Here is a 17048-nt window from a genome sequence, read left to right on the forward strand (position 1 = left end):
TAATCAGAGTGCGCCGGACGCGTGTGTTCTCAGGACCGAGGGGTGGTTCTTGAAAGTATTGTGTAGCGCTGAGATTTTAAACTGTGGGATCTTTGCATTGATATTTTACGTCCCTCGATTTTTAGCTAACAATATTTTTACTAGAAGAGTGGGAATGGGATGTTTAAAGAATGAATATAAAATTCGAAGCGAATGGCTTGCTTTGCTTTATTCTTTGAACAAAAACCCAGTGCAGGGAAATCGAACAAGGAAGTTTAATACAGTATTCCTGATTGAGACCCGCTTTCTATGAAAAAAAAATGTTATTTATGAGGTCACATTTCTTCTTACCCTCCCAGTCTACACAAGAGAATAAAAAAACCAGCAGATAGTCGCAAAGAAAGCGGAGGTTCTAACCTCTGGGGGGAAATGAACAAGGCTCTCAAAGAGGAGATATAAAAATGGCAACACATTGTTTGAATTTTTATAAAGACATTTATTTAATCTATGAAAATAATGTACAATAAATAATTTGCCATTTACTATTAAAGGATTTGAATAAATAGTCTAGATCTAAAACTTAAAGGAGGAAACAAAATTCCTCCAGGTTTTTTTCATTCTTATTATTTATTTTTATTAAGAAATCTAAAAGTTTCGTTCGGATTCCTGAGAAAGTCACTTGAAGGATTTACAAATGTTTTCTCTCGGGTGTGTGCGTGAGGGGTGGAGTGTGTGCGGGGGGGTTGTTTGTTTATTTCTTTTAAATAAATAAGAATAGAAGTGTAATAAAATACCTTGATTTAGTAAACACATAGGATCCTTTTATTTTTTGAGGCTATGGGAATCACTGTTTAAAGGATGGACCATTCTTATGATCTAGCTTCCACATTAGAACGAATTTTAAAGGGGGCGGGGGCGAGGGGAGACGGGGTCTGAGAAAGTACATGGCTCCATGATAGAAATAGTCTGGTGTCGAGTGGGGGGCTGGTGGAGGTGCGTGTGAAAGGGGCGACACGGCCAAGGCAGAGAGACCTGGGTGGGACTGTTATGGGAAATTCAGATGCTGCAGGTCTATAGTACACAGTGTGCTTGTAAAAAAGTCCAGGTCTTCCTCCGAGAAGTGGACGGGGCTCTGCAGGGAGCCCTGGAGGCTGGAATCTGTGGAGAAGATGCTCAGATCTGGCAACAAAGGAGACTCCTGCCTCTCCGGGAAGGCATTGTCCGCGCTGCCCGCTGCCCTGCTCGGCTCCATTATGGACCCTGGCTCTGCGGTGGGCGTTGGGTAACCGGGGCTCTGGGGCTCTGCGGGCAGCTGCTGAGTGCTGGGCGGCTCCTGGCTCGCCTGGGTTTTGGTTTGAAAAGGGCAGGGGGTCTCCAGGGCTTGGCCAAACGGGGAGTTCTCCTCCGCCTCGTCGTTGCATTCTTCCAGGTTGGGGTAGCCGAGGTCCCCGTCTGAGGGGTCTTGGTGCTGGGTCTGCCGCTTGTGTTTCATCCGGCGGTTCTGAAACCACACCTTGACCTGCCGTTCGGTCAGGTCCAGCAGCGCCGCGATCTCCACCCGACGGGGCCTGCACAGGTATTTGTTGAAGTGGAATTCCTTCTCCAGCTCCAGGAGCTGCGTGTTGGTGTAGGCAGTCCGGAGCCGCCGGGAGCCGCCCGCGTTGGTCTCTGGGAGCCCCTGGGTGTCTTCACAACACACACACAACCGCCCATTTAAAAAGGGACGAGGAGGGGGAAAAAGAGAGAGAGAGGGGGTTGGAACAACCATCGTGAATGAGCTACATCCCTTAGCTTCCCATTGCAGGGCAAGGCAGAACGGTGCTCGGTGATAAGCAAGGGGCAGAAATAAGCTGCCACAGGAGAAAACAGAATTTACCATCCTCCCAAATCACCCTCATGGTCCCTTCCCCTACCCTCAAAGAAAACGATTCACTCCCCCAATCCCCCCACCCCAAGGAAAAAAATATCCCTGTCCTCCCCGCCCCCAAAGGAAGGGGGGAATTTCTTCCCCCTTGTACATTTGTTGCCAACAGTTTGGAAACTCTAAATCTTTGGGGGGGGGGGCGGACTCAGTGGACACCGGGAAAATACCGCCCGTTTCACAGGTTGTCGTGGTGGTATAATTTACCGGAATAATGCTTTTCTGTAAAAAAAAAAAAAAAAAAAAAAAGAAATCACATACTCCCTCCCAACACACTCTGAAAGGTTCTGCCCTTTGGGCCTCCAGAAAAAGAAAATCCGATATTTTGGGGAAGATTATTTTACTAAGAACACGTTGAAAGGGCTGTTGCGTTATTTTGCTCTCTGTGGCTTCTTTTATTTTATTTTGCATGTTCCTAATGGATACCGATAAGGCAAATTCTATCTCTTTCCCCCTCCTCCACGGCAGGCACACACACAAAAGCTTCAGCAAATCTCTCCCCCCCTCCCACCAGCTCCCTAGCAGGCTGTAAATAGGGGGAAAAAACATTTCTAGACTTGCGGGAATAACAAAAATCGAGCCCTGACATATTAGAATTTGGTTTCCGATTCAAACGGATGTTACTGTAGCTTGTAGGTTTATTCCCTCGGAAAGATTTGCAGAACCAGCAATGATTCCATCTTTGCTTTGTACTGGGGCGGGGGGAAGACTCCAAAAATAAGGTTGCATATCGCTGCGATGTATTTTATTGCGTAACACCGTTTCAGGGATGGATGGATGGACGGGGGAAGGAGGGTAGGTGAGGGGCGAAATGATGCCAACATGTTTATTATTTGAATCCTCTCCAACCCCACTAAACACCCCCATCACCCTCACCCCTGCATTGTACAAACCTGCAGGAGATCCAGCCGCAGATCCCGGGAAGGAGGAAGAGGATGGCGAAGAGGAAGAGGAGGATGGAGCCTGGGCAGCTTTCTTGGTTGATTTCTTCTCTTTCATCCAGGGGAATTCTGCGGCCAAAGGGCCAAGCTGGATTGGGCGCTGCTGGACCAGGCCATGGGTTGTTCTTTTTTGGCTTCTTGATCTCGCCTGGCTGCTGGAACAAGGATTCAGGCTGAGGAGGGTTTGCTCAAAAGGAGGTGGAATTAATGTCGAGTCCTTGATTGATGAAGTTTGAAATGTCTCCAGGACAGCGGGAAGAGACGTCAGGCACTCTGCGAGCGAAGGCTGGCTATTTATAAACCCGATCTCCCTCTCAAATTCAAAATTCATGGCTTTTCCAGGGCCCAGTGGAAAAGGGAGGGGAGGTGGAGAAGGAGGAGGGAGGAAATCTTAGGGACCCAGTTTTTTTATTGTTATGATGACGATTCTCAGGCTTTTATAATTGTTATATTGCTGATAATACAGGCGTATGGGGACCTTGCTCTATTAAACTGGAGACTGAGCCGAAAATGCAGCCAATTCCTGGTCACATGACCAGCCTTGGCCAATGGCAGGCGGGGCCTGCTGGAAAACAGAAAGCATTATTTTCTTTAAAATAAAAATGTTCCTTAGGAAACATCCTTTGCCCCCCTTTTAGAAGGACTTGGGCATTTAAATAGGTTTACCTCGATGGTGCAAAAGTGGAGATGCCTGTAAGGCAGGGAAGAGTGGGAATGAGGGTAGGATTTGCCTATTTAACTCTTACCCTCCCTGGGAAAAGAGTGGCTGATTAGCACATTCTGGAAGACAGGCGCAATTAAGAATCGAGCTCATTACTCTTTTTAAAGTTTTGACAACGAATTGAAATCAGGAATAGAAAAGAACTTTCCTAAATTAAGGCAGAGGCAGTCTCCATTAACAGCCAGGGAAGACTAAACCTAATCAATGAGGCAAATTGGACTCTCAGATTTACCAATATCTGGAGTTGGGATTTTTAAAAGAGTTCAGGTCAGTATGCAAGTTTAATTCAGAGGTTTATTTTTTAGGCAGCTAGAGGTTCTTAAGAACATTTTAGATCCTTTGAAGTCATAAAGCAAGCATTAAAAGTTGACTAGAAAAATCTTAGCTTGATAAATTACCTTAACTCCCCACTCCTAAGTGAGACCTAATGGATGCTTTAAACTTTGCTGCAAGAGGAAAAACGTGTTTTAAGATCACTGATATCTTTGAAATCAGATTTATGTCGCTAAATAGCTCCCCTTTAATAGTTTAGGAAAAAATAATTAAATTAAAAGTCATTTCCCAGTAAGATTTTTTCTTTTAAAGCCAGCAGCTTCACACATACCGAAAGAGAGAGAGAGAGAGACGATCAATCTTTTGTTCGAAAGCCTTTTGACAGCTGGGCCTTAACCAATTTACCAAAGAAATTTGGCTTTTATTAGAGTTATTGTGAGAGGAATTATTCGAAAACTTTAACCTAGAGAAGAGCAAAATAAGAAAGATTAGACCACGAACAATTCTGGAGGAAAAAAAGAAAAAAAATAATAAAGGATTCTGAAAGCTTAGAAGGTTTTTAGTTTGTTGGTTCAAGATCTATTTTCCCGCATCTTGTAGGAAAGAAGGGCTGGCAAACTGCAGTCATGCAGGCAGTAAAGCCTAGAAACGTTTGTCAGTTCAAACATCCGTGTGGGTGGTAAGCATTTAAAAAGAAACACAGAAATCTACAGCCAAGCAGAATTGCAGGGCAGCAAAAAGGAGAGGAAAATAAAACAGTGGGAAAATAGATGGCTGCAACCCGGACATGGGCTTAAAGTTTGGGACGTTTTGGAAAAATACTCTCCCAATCTATTTGATTCGATTTCTGCTGAGATCAGGAAAAAAGGTAAAGAACAATGGGAAAATCAGAAGAGATCAGAATCAAAACAATTTAAAATCTAGTTTTATTTGAATCTTAGTTTTAATAATAAAACAGGACAGTATTTTCTATTGCCCGGGAGACAGATTAGTTTATAAGAGGTGTGGGACATGCTGAAATAACTTGGAAAGTGACTAGAACTTCTTTCATTTTTTTCTTCTTCCTTTCTAACACTAACGTTACAGCCATAAAACCTGTTGGGGGAACATTTTTTTTGCTCAGTATTTCACATGGAGTGATCAGATATGAATTTTTTTTCCTTTTTGAAGGGGAAAGTCTTTCTTTCTTTCTTTTCCTTCTGTTAGATAACTACCTTACATGTATACTGAACCTTAAAGGCAAATGCAAACTTCTTTTTAAAGGCAAAGACAAGTAGTCTTTAATACAATCATTTGCAAAATAAAACTGAGAACATGGGACGCTGCAGGGTGGGGCGGGAGGAGAGGGGGGGAAGGGCAAAAGAAACAACATCAGTCTGAACCATGAAATGTGACATGGGTCTGTTGGTGGATTCACTTTCGCTTATTTTGAAACTAGTTCGGAGCAAAACCGAACAATATGGCGCCCACTCTTTTAGATTCAGTTACATCTCCCAGAAAATTATATGGGGGGAAGCCCCCAAAACCTTGAATATTGTTATTTGATCTGATCTCAATCAAAGCTTCCTGTTAAATCGTAGCATCACCGAATCTTAAATTTCTTCCTGCATGGATGGATATGATCCAGTTACAGTCCGGTGTAGAAAAGCAAATTTCTTCTTCTTCCTCTCTCTTTTTTTTTTTTTTTTTTGCTTATTTGGTTAGTTATTATTGACGACTGCACAAAGGCTAGAATGACTAACCTGGCCTTTCGTGTGTTAAAAAGAAATCAAAGATAAAATGAACTGAAAATAATTGCTCGTGTGAAGTCTTCATTCGACCATATATACATACATAAACACAACGTGTGTGTGTGTGTGTCCTAATCAAGAAGACTGTACAGACAGGCACTACACGCCGCTAAATAATAAATTTAAACCATTGTTTCCAACCGAAATGATGTTAGTATTCAGTGCTTTTCCATCTTTTTTCCCCCCCATCAAGAACAGTGTCAGGGTTTCAGTATCACCTTCCCTCTCAGACCTTTCTCCTTGCTTATTGGTTAGAGCAATGCAAATAGGGCGATTTTGTGCTGGACAGACAGTTTGTATCCCGTTCCAGCATCATAAAACTTTTATTGACCCACATCGCTTATAAAACAAGTTTTCTTAAGGCTCTGGAGCATAAAAGACAAATTATCCAGAGCATTATCTTCTATTTGCTTTTGCTCTGGCACATCTTTTCCCTCTCTCCTCCCTAGCTGTTTAACCCTATCACAGCATCTCTCTCCCAGCGCCAAGGTTTTATTCGTCTGCTTCTTCAGTGATTTAATTTCACTTCAGTATTAAAATCCCTCTTTGCCTTTTTGTGATTAATCATTTTCCTTTGTTTTCATTTTAGGCCCAATGGCTGTATCGTTCGGGTGACACGTGATCTCCTCTCTTTGTAACCTCAGAAGAGGACTGTGAACTTTAGTCTGCTTGGGAGAATTTTAAACAGGCTTCCAAGGGGCGAATGGGTGGGGTGAGGTGAGGGAAATAGAGACTAGCTATTAACTTTTTAATTAAATATTGTAGTCTAGGAACGTGTCAACAGTTTATAACCTGCGCTGTAAAACAAATTGGATTATAACCAGAGGGGTGCGCCATGGAGGAGAGAATATAGATACCCATCTATCTGTCTTTAGTCCCTGGGATATTTAAGCTTGTGTTTTGACTACGTGGTCTTTATTTTATTTTTCGCTTTTAGATCCGACTAATAGGACAAGATCCAAATTGATAACAGAAAGTTTATTCAAGAATTGTTCAACAGACAACCCTTAAGCAAGGAAATAAAATAACTACTATAGGAACAAAGAAAGATCTCCAAAGAGGAGGGGTGACGTGGGAGGGGGGTTAGCTATAGTTCTTCTAATTCAGGACTATACAATTACAGTCTGGATCTGCTCTCATGCCTCCAGTAAAACTAATTACGTTATTCATAAGTACGAGGGTAACATAAAACTACCGGTCTTTCTAAATTACAATAACTAAAATAAGCTTGTTGTACAATGACAAGGAAACACAATGTCCTTTATAACAAGTCAATACTAAAAAAAAGTACAGTTTGATTCTTTTTCTCATATAAATACATGATGTGGGGGATAAATAATACAAAAAAAGGAAAAATATTTTAAACTGGCTATAACCAATAAATATATATGAATGTTCACCAGAACACACAGCTTTTGAAAGACGTCAGGATTTAGTGGATGAACGCCCTTCAAAGTTGCTTTATACCCATCGAATGTAAACTCTAAGTGCAACAAAGATGTCCAGACAAGAAAGCATTAGCCAATACCAAAGGTCCATTCGCTTCTGCTTCTTTTGGAGGACATACTGTTTGTTCAAAAATACCCTGTTTTCACGTTAAGTCAAGAGAGAAGGAGGAACAAAATGCAGGATTTCTAAGTCTTAAGATTGCTTTTTTGTTAATGAACCCTAAACCAAAAACCATCTAACCGAATGGAGACTTCACTCCATAAGAGGCAAAGGTTAAAAATATCCAGACCTGTCAACTTTATCTTCCTCTCTTTGGCCTCTTTAAAAATATATATATATATATAAAATCAGCTTTGTTGCAGAAATTTATTTCCAGAACCTTTGCAACTCTTAAGCCTATTTGAGGACCGTGTGAAGAGGAGGAGGAAGAAAGGTTAGATTTCCAAATGTTGGCAGATATGTATATTTTCAGCTGATAGGGTGGGGGAGGAATTACTCAGCAAAAGAAGATGTTCTTCATCTCAAGAGTTAGACTGGAAAGGAAAAGGTAAGATTCTTTGGAGGGAGATTTGGAGGGTGTAGTTTTCTTTGAATCTGTTTAGATTAAAAAAATGTATCTGTTCTTAATAGGCCAATTGTATAGATTTGGTGGGTAGACAGTATGCTGCCATTATCAATGTCCGAGGAATCTTTGTACCTTCTTTAAATATATCAGGTTGTTTTGGTTTTGTATCTTGCTAGATTTCCATAAAACTACACCAAATATATTCAAAAGCATTTGTGTTGAAGCATTAGAAGGTATATCTATCCAGCGTTTAGACAGGTAGATAGATTAGATTAGATAGTGAGGTGTGTATGGGGATAGATAGATAGTGAGGTGTGCATGGGATAGATAGATGCATCTTGCAAATAAATAGAATTAATCATCAGAAGTTGTGCCTAATGGGCTTAATAAAACCAGGAAAAGCCAGAAATTTCTCCGCTTGAAGGGCTAACTAGACAGACCACCAAATAAATATCTTAAGGGCTCAACACAAATGTTTCTGAACCAAATCCCACTGCGGATTCACTACCCCACTTCAGTGCTCCACAAATTTCTCACGAGTCTGTCCTGCCCTCCTCCCAACCCACCCTGCCCCCACCCTATCACAGGTGGGTGAGTTTGGGCGCCTCTTGGATTCGGCCCTGAGAAGAGGCGTGGTGCGTGGAAAGGTCTGTGTAGGTCGGGTGGGTCTCACATGGTCCATGGTGCTGGCTGGTTGGCATCTGTGGAGCCCCGTTGTAGTCCATGTTGGCAGAGTGGTGGTGTGGCAGGTGATTGAGGCTGTAAAGGGAGGGTCCTGAAGCAGGCAAAGAATCCACATAGCTGCTTCCAACGTATACAGGGCTGCCTTGCATACTAGGAGTTCCATATGTGCTCCCATTGCCCTGTAATATGTGGGGTTCGTACTCCGGCGCGGTGTTGGCATACTTCTGTTGCGAGGGGCACCCTTTGATGGGGTTTTGGTAGGTAGTGGACATGGCATAGGCATTCTGGTGGGGCTTATTGAAGGAAGGAGGCGATGGGTCATCGTAGTTACTAGTCAGGGTGTGCAAGGCATTCATAAATCCTGCTGAGGACTGCATGGCCTGGGGCGGGCTGCCCGTTGGGGAGGGCCCCCCCGAGGAAGACCCCATGCCTTTCGACTTCTGATCTTTTTTATACTTCATCCTCCGGTTCTGGAACCAGATCTTGATCTGCCTTTCGCTGAGGTTGAGCAGGTTGGCCATCTCCACTCGGCGGGGCCTGCAAAGGTAGCGGTTGAAGTGGAATTCCTTCTCCAGCTCCACCAGCTGCGCGCTGGTGTAGGCAGTGCGGGCTCGTTTGGAGGCAGAAGACCCTGGAGGGCTTCTCTCGCCGCTGCAGCTTTCTACCGGCCCGAAATGAAATAAAAGATAATTACTTACATGCAGAAATTGAATGTACCGTTTCCTAATAAATCCTGTAACAGGCACGCGGACTTCAAAACCCCCACCCCCCACCCCTTTCACATTAGTCTGCTCTCTATAATCATGTCATTTATTAAGAGTTCTGTTCTCCAAAGCTGCCCCTGCTTTATGAAAATTTGATCATGTCACGCAGAAAAGGATTCCAGGGCCATTTATTTAGGAGTCGATTATTTTCAGCAGATAATTTGGAGACAATAAAATTTGGCAGGGGGGAGTGTTTTGAAAAGCAAATTAATATAAACCCGGGTGCCAGCGATGTGTGTATTGTGTTTTCATGTGTGTATATTTTATACTCACAGGCATATGTGTGTGTTTTGTATAAATGCCGGTGTGTATTTAATATATGTGATTACACGCACGCATAGCCACACACGTATATTTGTGCCTTTAATGTACATGCATATATATAATTGCACTTATAGAATATATATGCATATATAACACAAATACTATATTAAAACACACACATATATATACACACACGTATATATCTGTTTATGTGTATGTATGTACAACTATATATGATTATATTATATATAAGAGCGATTCCACGGTGGTGTTCTATCTATCTATCTGTTAATCGATAAATAGATGGATAAGTAATATACTGTGGAATCCTGTGGCACCTTATAGACTAACAGACGTTCTGGAGCATGAGCTTTCGTGGGTGAATAGCCACTTCGTCTGTTAGTCTAGAAGGTGCCACAGGATTCTTTGCTGCTTTTACAGATCCAGACTAACACGGCTACCCCTCTGATACATGATACTATGAAATGTCTTTAATATTGATAAATATGCTGCAATGGTTATACATATGCATTTATGAGTAACTACATGCATTCGATGCTTCAGCCACCTTTAGCTATGTACAATTTATTTGGTGCATTTTGCTACAGTATTACGGCTTTTAAAATAACTAAATACATAAATAACATGTACCCAGCTAAATCTTCATAATGGGCCAAATCCGGTAGGCTTTATTCAGGCCAAACTCCCATTGAAATCACCAGGAGGTTTGCTTGAATAGCGATTGAATGGATTGGCTACTCCAACAATAGCAGTGTTTTCCATGCATGTATTTTTCCACTTTCAGACAAGAACATTCAGGCTGGTGGCTCCATTACCTCGCTGTTTAGGAAAGTGGGTGGTTACAAAAGCAGAACTTTATACCTGTGGTAGGGGAGCTGTTTTTCTGTTTGGAGTTTTGTCTCGATTCTTTCATCCAGGGGAAAATCTGTTTGGTAAGAGTTGCGTTTGAACTGAGATTTGATTTGCTGGGGGCAGTTTTACTGCTCCCTGACTGGCTATTGCTGTTGCTACTGTTGCTGTTGGTGACAGAGTTTGGGGGTGGTGAGACAGGTGGGGCTTGATGATTCTCCCGGGGCAAACTTGGACGCATGCAGCTTCCATTCAGGTCTTTACTTTTTGAATGTGGGGCAGTGTTGCCAAGAGATTGGAGGGAGCAGGCAGACCTCTGGTAGTCATTCTCCACGTGAGAAGAAGGCTCGAAAGGCTGTTGAGGGCCATCATAACCAAACCCATTAGCACCCTGGTAGGAATAGCCTCCAAACAGCGTTGAACTTTCGTAGTATGTTGTTTTCTGCATCTCTGGGATTCCCAACAAATATTTTTACCGACTACCAGGGTCTTGAGACCCTTACGGAAGAACATTGGCACCCCAAGGTCACGTGACAATCCGTTGTCTTTTGGAAGCTGACCTGAAAGGTTAGAAGAAACACACAATGATAGTGGCCTGGCTATGAATCCATCTTAGGTCGTGAAAAGCACATGACATGAATAGGGTCCTACAGAACAGAGCTAACAGATGCTTTGAACAGATTTGTCCTGTGTTCCTCCTCCCAAGGCTCATCAACTGTTTCAAAGTTTATTTTTCAAAGTTCAATGCATTTTTCTGAACAGCATTGCACCGTGTATGCATAAATACGTCTAAGCACAGGTGATTTCATATGCATACATACATACACATAAACACACACACATTAAAATAATAAGAACAAGAACACAGAATGGATCTCTGCTAACCACAAATATATATCACGCCTTTTCACCCGCCATCATAATCCAGTCCATGCAATAAGCAGTTCCCAAGAATAAAAGAAAGGTTATGATGTGTCCCGAAACGAAGGTTTGGAGGGTCAGATACTATGGAGTTCTGCTGCTTTATGGTAGGACTGCTCTAGGGAATGTTTGATTTTAAACCAAGAATGGCAAACAGTCCCTCTATTTTATTCAGGTAAGGATTTCTTGACTCATTTAGCTCGATTTGCTGCTTCCACAGTAACACACGCTCTCTTTGCAATTCTGGAGAAAATATTTTAAATAGATATTGGTCCATCCATTCAACAACAACAACAACAAACAAAACGCTTTTCCTTTGGCCTATTTGCCTATTGTGTTTTGGACACTCCTCAGCCTCATTTCTTTCAAATCTTGAATCTGGAACTGCCATTGAAAAGAATTGCTTCCAAACCCAGTTTCATTGTGTTTTGGTTTGGTTTATTTTCTTTAAAAAAAAAATTGTCACTAGGCCATTTGGTTCTAGCTTTCTATCCCTTTGACTTGTCATCATTCCCCGCCACTCTCTGTTTAGATTTGCTTTCCAATCCAAGCCCAAAAGTTCCACAAAGCCGGAAAAACAGCCTTCTCTACCTCCTTTTGCCCAAAGCATGAACTTTCTGTGCATGGGATGGGGGGAGAAAACCAAGAAGAATCGACACTGATCAGAAAATAATTTGGTATCTGGGGGGTCAACCAAGCAGCAAATGTATTTTAAAAACCCGGTGGATTTCCCCCATTCCTACTCAGATTTTGCGAGGATGGATTTGTTTTGATATATAGATCCATTTTTAAATGTAATGGTCTCACTTTTTAAAATAAACTGTATGTAAATAAGGTCTAATGAGATGTTTTCAAATACTAAAGCTTTAACACAATGCACAGATTTCCAATAAATTACACTCCAATTTTTCTTCCCCCCGACTTTGGTGTGTTTGTGGTTATGTCAGACTGCACTTCAAACAACACACTCCTCGCCAATGCACACATGGAAGATTGATTTAGCTTTTATACATCAACTCAATCCCATCTACTTTCCCAAATCTGTGCGATAGCTTTCACGGAGATAGATTATTTATTTATTTTTGTCGAAAAAGAGCCAACACTAATTTTGCGGAGAATGATTGGAGGGAGTGCTCGGGTTTTATTTCCTCGTCATGATAAATATTAAAAAGTAGACTCCTCTCCCCGAGCTGAAGAGCTGTGAATTAATTAACAACCAGCGGTACATTTATTATGACTAGGGTGGCTGAAATTGACTAGGAGTGCAAAGAGGTGGAAATCTCTCAGGCCTTCCTGCTTTACACGGCTTTCCTTCTCCTTCTTCTTTTTTAAATCTTCTATTTCTTCTTTTAAATGCCCAAGCGGCGTCTCAAAAGCAGCTAAAAAGAACAGCGGTGATTTTCAAAAAATTACATAAAATAATTGTAACCGCCTTCTCTACCCCAAAAAACGAGGTTTGGAGCTTCAACAGAAGAGATTTGCTTTTGTAGGTCATCTCTCAACGCGTCACAAGTGCCGGTCATTTATCTTCCCGAAGACGGCCGGAATCCTAATTATTTACTCCAAGGAATTGTGGTGTTGTTTTTTTTTTAAATCTCAGGCAGAATAATAAATATTAGATTATATCATGTTCCAATTAACTATCGCAGGATCAACTCTGGTATGTTTCCCCACCGTCCAAGTTTCACTTTGCGAAGGATAACAACATTAAAGACACAACACCCTGCCTGGGAACTTTTACTGGGAAAGATTTAGAGGCGATTGGAAAAAAAAAAACTGTGAATATCTAGAGGGAGAAGGAAAAGGGATCTATGTCAAAAGGTTCGTAGGAAGATTGGGGGAGAGGATGGGAACAGATCTAAGCCTATTTGTGTCCCTTTAAAGCGATTCCCTCCATGTTGGAAATCCTAAATTCACAACCTGACTCTGTTTAGGAAGAAAAGCAGCTCATTTCTCCTCTCCCCCGCCTAAGGTATGTTTCACAGACCACGCAAAAGACAGAATAAACCCATTTTTAGTTTAAAATAAGAAACCTATCGACATGCCCCTTAACAATAGGCTGGTGCTGAGAGGCACCTCAAATTCCAGCGACTGCCTTGCGGTGAATATGCCTAGAAAATAGAGACACATTCCTAAAATTTCCCTCCCCTCCATCATCATCACCCCCAAGCAGAACCCCCCAGTTGAAAAGCAGGGGGGAAAAAAAGGCCCCTGGATGAGGGCTGCAAAACAGTCGCTGCGTGGAAGGAAGCTTAAAGCTTGTGAACTCTTCTTGAACCGAGATTGGAGTCATATGGTCATAAATCATTGGGACATAGACTCCGCCATTCACAAAGTGAAAGCCTATTTGAGTCCAGCTTACCTTAGTCTCTGACGAGCAAAGCACAGGCAGACATAATATGTTTTCACATCCAGCACCAAAGCAATCAATAAGCAAGGTGATGCCACCCTCTTCCTTTAAAAAAATGGTAAAGGATACATAGATAGAAGTGTGTGAGTGTGCGTGGAGGAAAAAAAAGAAAAATCCTGTAATAAAGCCAAAGGAGAGGGTTAAACCAGTGTAGCTTTCGGTTACGGCTGCTCAAATTCTCTCTCCCTCCCTCTCTTTCTCTTCGTTTGGGGAAGAAGAAAAAAAAAAAAAAAGCAAGATCTTTACAGCTTCCAAGATGTGTAGAAAAGCTCAGGGCTTTGCATGGACAAACCCTGAGATTCTAGTTGCCCTATAGACTGGTACGCCCTGCTCACTGATAACAATGGCCACGGCAGAGGGGAAGAAGGGAAGGAGGGAAAAAAGGGAAAGAAAGAAAAGCTTGAACGCGAAACCTTTAACTAGGCACGGTTTGGCTAGGATTAAAAATAAGAATAGTCATAATAATGAGCCGGGGTAGAGAGGGGTGGGGGTGAGGAGGCGCGGGGGGGGGGGAATAAAGCTAGGTGGTATTTAAAAAAAAATAATCAAGATTTGCTTTGGAGCGCTGGGCAAAGCCAACAGCCTCCCAAACAGCGTCACTAGTGAAAAATTATGCTAATTGCAGACGTGGTGGACCGAGGCCTAGACAGAAAGATAGCAAAGCTTTCCTTTGATTCACGTATTTAACAATTAGGTGTCAATTTATGTTAATAAACCCTTTCAACATAGTCATACTCCTTCCCCCCCACCCCCTCACAGTTAGAACCGCCTTTCTTTCAATAACCGCTTCATATATTTTGTCTCTCCCTCCAGCTGGATTTGTCTCCTGTTAAGAGTCCCTAATATGAAATAATTATGACATATACTTTTGGGGGAAGGGGTGGAGGGAAGTGGGGGGGTCTGATCAGCCAGCCAGCCAGGGACTGATTTTTTTTTTAAAAGGGAGTGGAGACCGGTGGGGGGAAGGGAGGGAGGTGACAAAAGGACGAATCCGTTGTGTTGATGCAACTCAAAGCCTACAGCCGAGGGGAACTTTAATATTAAGTCTGCGTGTCAAAGTTCTCTGGCTGGTAGCTACATGATCCCCCACCTACTGTAGGTTGGTGGAGAGGAGGAGGTGGAATTTGCACTTCTAAAGGGGCCAGAGAGTAAAATCATATTGGAAAGGAACATTCAGGGAGGGGGTTGAACAATAAAAATTTGTATTAATGATGATGATGATGCCAGGCGCTGCCGTTAGCTCTAGGCAAGAGTTATTCCTCCTGGTGCGCGCACACTACCGCTGTTAGCGGAGACTTTCCCTGGTGCTTTTTGGTGAAGGTGCAGGGAACGGAAGCGTCGCAAAGGGAGCGTGGGAGGAAGACAGGGCAAAGAATTTAGGTGTCTGCACTTTTTTTTCCCCTTCCCCTGCTGTTATTGTTCCAGATTGCAATGATTTTTCTCGCCTTTAATTCTTGCCCACAACCCCTTTGGGTTAAGTGCTGACTGGGGAATTTAACTGGAGCGGCCACAAAAGCTCTTTGGATCCAGCTTGGAAGGTGTGTCCACTGGTGCCGTTTGCATCACTCTTCCGCACCTTTTGATGAGTGTCCATTGAAAATAAAGAGTTTACTTTTGCAACCACTTACTTTCTGGACGTGTCTGGTGGGAAAAACTTGCAAGGTGCTGGCTAGAGACTTACTAGGGGGCATAGTGTTTCCAGCTATTGTTCTAACATCAGTTTTCAAACCTGTGTCGCGAGGGGGTTCCACTGTGTAATTGAAATATCGTCTCATTTTTCACTGAGATTGTTTTTCCTTCTGACTTTTTATGAACTACTTGGACACGCATCTTCAACTACAGGAGATGTTGGAACACCAGGGCTACAGAGCGGCGTGGAGGAGACACGAATAGGATTCATGTATTATCCTTTTAAAAAGACTCTTGCAACACTCAATAGATTTTCGCAAATGGGACCTCAAGGGCTTGTGATCGAATATCTAGAATATCCGAGGTACCGTTGACTCTGCAAAGAACTTTTCTGAAGTACCAACTTTGGGTTCTTTTTCAAATGACTGGAGAATTTAAAAAAATCATAAAACCAAAGCTGCATTTCTATACACTGAGTGTCTTGTAAGTAGATATTAGGTTCCGTATCACCTTGTATTTCCACCTATACGTTTTGTGTTGTTTTAAAAAGTGACTGTATTAGCCCAAATGTTGCAGTCCTGGTCATTTTCGACGTCCCTTCAAAGGGAATACGAAAATATTTTCCATTTAAAATGTTCACCCAAAATTATAACCATAAATCACAAAGTTTAAAGACAAGCCAGTAGCAAAACGAAAACACTCCACAGAAAGTTAAGGCAAGAATCGTCCTTATAAATGTAGTGAAAGGAAAACAAAGTTGTCTCTTTAAAAAAAAAAAGTGGTTTCTGGTTCTAAGATGTTTAGTTTCTAACGACCAGGCATCGTGTTTAATAACACTCACCAATTCTCCGTTGTCTGGTCCAGCACAAATGAGACAGCGCAGCAGTTTGAGAAAGAAAGAGAACTGTAAAACAGAAAAGTGACAAAACTTCCATCACAACAGCATGGGACATCGGACTTATTACACAGAGAACTCTTCCAGTGGTAATGGTCGGAAAACGTTCCTAACGGACAAAAATTAAATAAAAAAAAATCCATTGCTCTATCTGAGGTATTTTCTCAACAATGTAACTGAAGAAGGCATTTCATCAGAGTTTTAGCATTTCCCAAAAGTTGTTTATACACACACACACACACACACACACACACACACACACGCACACACAAGTACCATCAAGACGAAGGATTGGTATCATGCAGACATGCAGATGAGTATTTTTAAAAAATAATTGGAAGCTCAAACATTTGGATATCACTTGCTCATTGGAAATGGTCTTAGAGGGAAATTATTTATCCCTTGTATCTACTCAGGCTTTGCACTGGAATAGTTATCAGTAGAAATTATCTGTAGTAAAATGCAAAAGTATTTTCCTGTTGGTGAATTTTGGTTTTAAATAAATACTACTACAACCAATAAAACCCTGAGCTGTTTTGCAATCCATCATTTACCTCTTTTTATTGTTTTCAGTTCAAGGAGGTTGGTAAGTCCAGGTTAAGTGCATTTTAAGAATGAAATGTATCGTGTTAATTAGGTAAGACGGACGGAAAGCCTTGTGGAAACCGCCAGACGATTTTACTGGGAGCCAACAAAAGCTTAAATATTTACAGCTCATCTTTTCCTATGTAGCCAATTTGCTCACTGTCTTGAATGATCCTCATTAAAAAAAGAAAGTAGATGTTTTATGTTATATGTGGGTAACATTTACACAAAAGTTATTCGATCAAAGGATTAACGATACTAGCTTAAACCTCTTTAAAACTACACCGAGATTTATCACTGAAACCTTGACACGATTTGATTCAGAAAGAAAGAAAGGGGAAAATCTCATTTAAAATTATTTTCGTTTTGGGAAACATTCCCTCGCTT

General features: G+C 41.8%; 2 protein-coding genes across 3 annotated transcripts; both read right to left on the bottom strand.

Annotated features, from left to right (window-relative positions):
• Nucleotides 1-518: 518 nt before the first annotated feature.
• On the bottom strand, nucleotides 519-3294 carry HOXB2 (homeobox B2). Its single transcript, XM_032791266.2, has 2 exons — nucleotides 2794-3294; nucleotides 519-1665 (listed from the first exon to the last, which is right to left on the bottom strand). Exons 1-2 carry the CDS (start codon nucleotides 3170-3172, stop codon nucleotides 1025-1027), a joined length of 1020 nt encoding a protein of 339 aa, XP_032647157.1. The 5' UTR covers nucleotides 3173-3294; the 3' UTR covers nucleotides 519-1024.
• A 4673-nt stretch (nucleotides 3295-7967) lies between these two features.
• HOXB3 (homeobox B3) lies at nucleotides 7968-16084 on the bottom strand. 2 transcript variants are annotated; one of them, XM_075059708.1, is made up of 4 exons: nucleotides 16023-16084; nucleotides 13505-13597; nucleotides 10234-10781; nucleotides 7968-8984 (listed from the first exon to the last, which is right to left on the bottom strand). In XM_075059708.1, the coding sequence occupies exons 3-4, from the start codon at nucleotides 10667-10669 to the stop codon at nucleotides 8221-8223; spliced, it is 1200 nt and encodes a 399-aa protein (XP_074915809.1). In that variant the 5' UTR covers nucleotides 10670-10781; nucleotides 13505-13597; nucleotides 16023-16084; the 3' UTR covers nucleotides 7968-8220. The 2 variants fall into 2 exon arrangements, with proteins under 2 accessions (XP_074915809.1, XP_032647326.1); XM_032791435.2 differs by lacking the exon at nucleotides 13505-13597.
• Between the last annotated feature and the right edge of the window lie 964 nt (nucleotides 16085-17048).

The sequence above is a fragment of the Chelonoidis abingdonii genome, chromosome 21 (genome assembly GCF_003597395.2).
Source record: "Chelonoidis abingdonii isolate Lonesome George chromosome 21, CheloAbing_2.0, whole genome shotgun sequence".
Lineage (NCBI taxonomy): Eukaryota > Metazoa > Chordata > Testudines > Testudinidae > Chelonoidis > Chelonoidis abingdonii.

Bases quoted from the DNA above. Each gene is read 5' to 3' on its own strand.
- HOXB2 (XM_032791266.2), bottom strand. From the start codon at position 3,172: ATGAATTTTGAATTTGAGAGGGAGATCGGGTTTATAAATAGCCAGCCT. The intron at 1,666-2,793 runs GTTTGTACAATG...TGTGTTGTGAAG, and splicing joins TGCGGCTGGATCTCCTGCAG to ACACCCAGGGGCTCCCAGAG.
- HOXB3 (XM_032791435.2), bottom strand. From the start codon at position 10,669: ATGCAGAAAACAACATACTACGAAAGTTCAACGCTGTTTGGAGGCTAT. The intron at 8,985-10,233 runs GTATAAAGTTCT...TCGGGCCGGTAG, and splicing joins AAACAGCTCCCCTACCACAG to AAAGCTGCAGCGGCGAGAGA.